The sequence below is a fragment of the Acartia tonsa genome, chromosome 1, assembly GCF_053477335.1.
Source record: "Acartia tonsa isolate MP-2025a chromosome 1, ASM5347733v1, whole genome shotgun sequence".
Taxonomy (NCBI): Eukaryota; Metazoa; Arthropoda; class Copepoda; order Calanoida; family Acartiidae; genus Acartia; species Acartia tonsa.
In genome coordinates, this window is record NC_137260.1 from 8,365,500 (window position 1) to 8,370,060 (window position 4,561).

The 4,561-nt window shown below is 29.9% G+C and overlaps 1 protein-coding gene across 1 annotated transcript; it reads left to right on the forward strand.

Annotated features, from left to right (window-relative positions):
* Positions 1 to 194: 194 nt before the first annotated feature.
* LOC145312392 (uncharacterized protein C15orf61 homolog) lies at positions 195 to 3,230 on the forward strand. Its single transcript, XM_080151632.1, has 6 exons — positions 195 to 372; positions 447 to 514; positions 989 to 1,071; positions 1,600 to 1,664; positions 2,294 to 2,426; positions 3,031 to 3,230. Exons 1-6 carry the CDS (start codon positions 323 to 325, stop codon positions 3,091 to 3,093), a joined length of 462 nt encoding a protein of 153 aa, XP_080007758.1. The 5' UTR covers positions 195 to 322; the 3' UTR covers positions 3,094 to 3,230.
* Positions 3,231 to 4,561: the final 1,331 nt, after the last annotated feature.

Genomic DNA, 4,561 nt, shown 5'->3' on the forward strand with positions numbered 1-4,561 from the left:
ATATTGAGATCATTGTCTTGTATAAATTGTAGTTAGTTTAAGATTAATGATTTATATATTTTTAAATATATTATAGGAAAAAAATAAATATTTAACCCTGTTATTTCAAGAAAAAGAATCGTCTTAATTATGTAGAAAATTAGAGATTTAATTTGGATTAATGTATTAATTAATTTCTTATATTTATATTTATCCCTGTACTTATTCAGATCTAAACACTGAACGCGGCATTCTTCCGTCAGTGCAAAATGTAAACAAACAGACAATATAATTTTCTTTAAAATAAAAAAAATCTTTGAAATTTATATTTGACAGCAAGAAAATGTCCAAAATACCAAATAAACAAACAATTCTAATTGGAGGAATAAAAAGGTAGCAAAATCTTTTTAAAATTACAATAAAAATTTAAGGAAATTAAAAAATATTTATAATAAATTTTAATTTAGTTTGTTTTATCAAAAGAAAGGATTACCCAAAAGTTCTACAGTTCTATCTACAATGTTGAGAAATTCAGGTACTAATAAAACTACAGTACCACTAGTAGAATTATATAAAATACTAGTAGCAACGTCCCTACCATCTATGAGCCCTTCTAATTGGGCAAGATCCAAGCAGCCAAATATATCCATCAAAGAAAGTATATGAGAGTTCCCTGAAAAGCATATAACAATAAGAGCAAGAATTTCTTAAATCTTAAGCATATACTAAAACACCTTACTATTTTATATTTTAAATTTTTAGGTTTAATAGGTACTACTTATAAAATGAGAAAAAATTTAGTAAATAACTCAAAAATTTAAATTTTATATCTTACACCACGAAACATATTAAATCATAGTAAATGATGGCAGTAAAATATAACATAAAAGAAATTCAGTATTTCCCAAGGATCAAAAGGATAAGACAATGGCTGATTTGTTATTAACTATGTACATCAATTTATTGTCCATTGTTTTATCCTTTAAGATCCCTATGATTATAATTTAAGGTTTACCTTATTGGACAGCTTGGTATGTACCGAGATATCAAATTCAAAATGATTTATTTGCTAAATCACACTTTAATTTTCAGGTAATATTTTAGAAAAGGGAACATTGAGCTGTTTATTACACTAATCTTATTCGTTTGCTTATTAACTTTGGCGAAGTCATTAAGTTAAGTGTTCAAACGTTTCTACCACTAATTTTAATCTACAGAAGGGGCAATTTTTTGTATGATCATTGGGGATGTACATCAATTTATTGGCCATTGGCATATCCCTTTCGATCCCTGGATGTAAATAGCATACATTCTACAATTATACATATCGAAAATTGTATTTTAGAATTTTTAAAAATTATTAGCTTCTAAAACATCATCCCTGCTGACAGTGTTATTGTCATTTAACATTTAAATCTGAAATGGCTAGTTATCAATGCATTGAATAAAAAAAAACTCTAGAAACAGTTAATTTTAAAGTCTTATTTGATTTAAAGATCATCAATTTTAAGAAAATATTGTTATGTAAAAGACTATGATATCATATTTTATGAAAAACAATTGAAGAAAACCGAATTTTAAATTATGTATGATATCAACTGAAAGTTCTATTTGGTTTAGGTAGATGAAGCTAACTATCATGTTCTACGCACAGGAGCTTTCCCATTTATTAAATTCCATTGCAGGTAAATCATTTGATTAATACTAGTTGCTGCCAGGGAGGGAGGGAGAGGACATTGGACTGTAAATTATATAGGCACTCAAAAGCTTATTATCTCATTTCATATGTTTACTTAAAAACTTTGTGTACTTTAATTAAATCTTGACTATCACAGGACCAGAAGGTATATTCCCAAAAAAGAACAAACTTAACGGGTTACCAAGATCTTTAAGGACGAACAGACCGATTTTGAAACCCAAACTAAAAGTCAACAAAGGAACTCAACTAAAAAAAAGTTACAGGTCTAAGATTTTGCATGGCAGTTGCTTTATAGGGGTAAAATATGGAACTGTGAAGAAACGGCGGCGCAACCGCCGAAAACCGCCAAAATTTTTTTTGCCTTTTCTCGGCGGTTGCGACGCCGTTTCTTCACAGTTCCTTATTGTATCCCTATAAAGCAACTGCCATGCAAAATGTCAGACCTTTAACTCTTTTTTTAATTGAGTTCCTTTGACTTTTAGTTTAGGTTTCAAAAAGTGTCACTTTCGCCCCCCCCCTTTGTAAGCTATAAAGTAAAGGAATTTAACATAATATAGAATCTTTTTTTTTTTGACAATTCCTTTATTTAAATTCTCATTTTAGTGATTTTTTTAGTAAAAGGCCAGTAGAAAATTTGGATTTAGAAGATAACTTTTACAACGTGCTAAAAATGTTAAATTTTGGACTACCAACGTTAGCCTATGGAATCTCAGGGCTTTACATGGCTACACATACTGAACAATTAACGGTAAGTTGTTTATCTTTTTTAAATGTCAGTCTTTAGTATCGAATGTACTCTATAATTCACTCGGACAGTCTAAAACGCTATGCTTATGTAATGTATTTCTCGGCTGCTATTTTAATCTAAGATGAATTGCTGATTTCTTTGGTGCAGTTGACACTTTCCAAAATACATCCACTCTACAACTTTCTTGGTCCGTCGGTCATGTTGCATATAATATCATTCTTTCTCTTTTTTATGACCACTGAACATCTGCCCCATATCACCCTTTTTCTATCCATGATTAGCCTGTAAATTGCTTCTTAAGGATGTTGTCATACATGTTCTTATATTCTATTGACAAAAGTTTTATCTTTGTACAAAAAAATAAGACTAGAATGAAAAGTCTTAAAAATGATGTAAAGTACTGTATTTTAGACAATTTTCCAAGAATAATAAAATAGAAGCAGTTTTTAGATTGATATTTAAATTTTTCATTTTACTATTCATGAAAAGCTGTTTATATTACAATGCGATGAATTACTATTCTTAATAAAGAAGACATTCCATGAAATATAACAACTTTTAATAATATTTATAAAAAATATAATTTTGTATGACTTCTGTTTAGGTAGACGGACACGATATAACAATATTCTTTTGGTATAAAGAAAACAGAGCATCACCAAACTAAACAGACGAGAAATCAAGAAGAATATTAATAAAGGAATTTAGGAAGATAATTTAGAAAGAATAAAATAATTATTTTTAGTACCTATACATTTACATTTTTTATATCTGAAAAAAATTAATAAATATTTCTCACTATTACATTCTTTCAATATTTGCATCATACATGTGATTAAAGTAAAAGAATAGAGGGGACACGAGCTATTATGTAACTCTAACCACGTGGCGGGGACACTGTGCCGACTTTCAATTAGGTCTTTGAATATCAGTTAATAGCAGATCAAAAAGGTCCCCTCCATTTGGGCGAGGTAGTTATCTGGGTTATACACATCTAATCTTGTATATTTATTTTCACGTGTTTAACAATTCGGATCAAGTCAAGCTGAGTATGCCAATAGCCTGTTTTGGCACACGCTACTTGACTTGGGGGAATATTGGCATACTCTACTTGACTAGGGGGAATATTGGCACACTCTGCTTTACTTGGCGTAATATTGGCATACTCTGCTTTACTTGTCAAGATATGCTTTTTCTAAAATTTGAAATAATTTATGTATATATACTAGCGGCTCCACCACACCCCCCTCCCCCCTCGATGTCTCTTGGGGCATTTGAGAGAAGGAGAGAGCTGAAAATATCCTTTACATTTAAGTTTTAAAAAGAAAAACTATTGTAACAAAATCATGGTATTTTAAAAGACCAATATGAAGCTTCATTGAAAGAAGAACCATAACAGTCCATTGATTAGTGAGATCTTTTATTTTGAAATTTTAATGGTTTTAGGCTAATTTTCGTAACTTTTCTACTACTTGGAATAGAGAGCTCCTAGATGCTAGGGACACAACTGCTAGTTTATATATTTTACGTACATAAAGTAGTAAATTTGTAGGTTAAATTATCATATCATAAATCGGAAAATATGTTAAATTCATCTTTTTTAATTTTTTTGTTATGCTGCTTTGTTTGCTAAACTATTGGCATACTATGCTTTACTTGATGAAATATTGGCATACTATGTTTTACTTGGGGGAATATTGGCATACTATACTTGACTAGGGGGAATATTGGCACGCACTGTTTTACTTGTTGCCATTGGCACACTCAGCTTGACTTGATCCAACAATTCTAAGTATTTAACTTCTTACTATGTAAAACACATTGTGGAAACTGATGTTCTTCTGCACCCCTTAAAAACTAAATAAAATTTTCAGTAATGAAATATTTGCATCTTTTGAATTCAAAGCTAAACTATTCTGATTAAAACCAACTTCAATTTATCCAGATCCACCCTAATCTATTCTTAAACTATCCAGCTAAAGTCCCCCCTAGCAATAATTTCCAGATTTTCATCGACTCCAAAATATTTGGTTAAGCTGAATTATACTAGTTTCGACAAAACGAATATTTCTTAATTATAGAGTAAAACATCCATAAAGGAAACTTCACAAAAATAAAAAAATGCGATTGTTCAA

Bases quoted from the DNA above. Each gene is read 5' to 3' on its own strand.
- LOC145312392 (XM_080151632.1), top strand. From the start codon at position 323: ATGTCCAAAATACCAAATAAACAAACAATTCTAATTGGAGGAATAAAA. The intron at 373-446 runs GTAGCAAAATCT...ATTTTAATTTAG, and splicing joins CTAATTGGAGGAATAAAAAG to TTTGTTTTATCAAAAGAAAG. The intron at 1,072-1,599 runs GTAATATTTTAG...TATTTGGTTTAG, and splicing joins AATCACACTTTAATTTTCAG to GTAGATGAAGCTAACTATCA.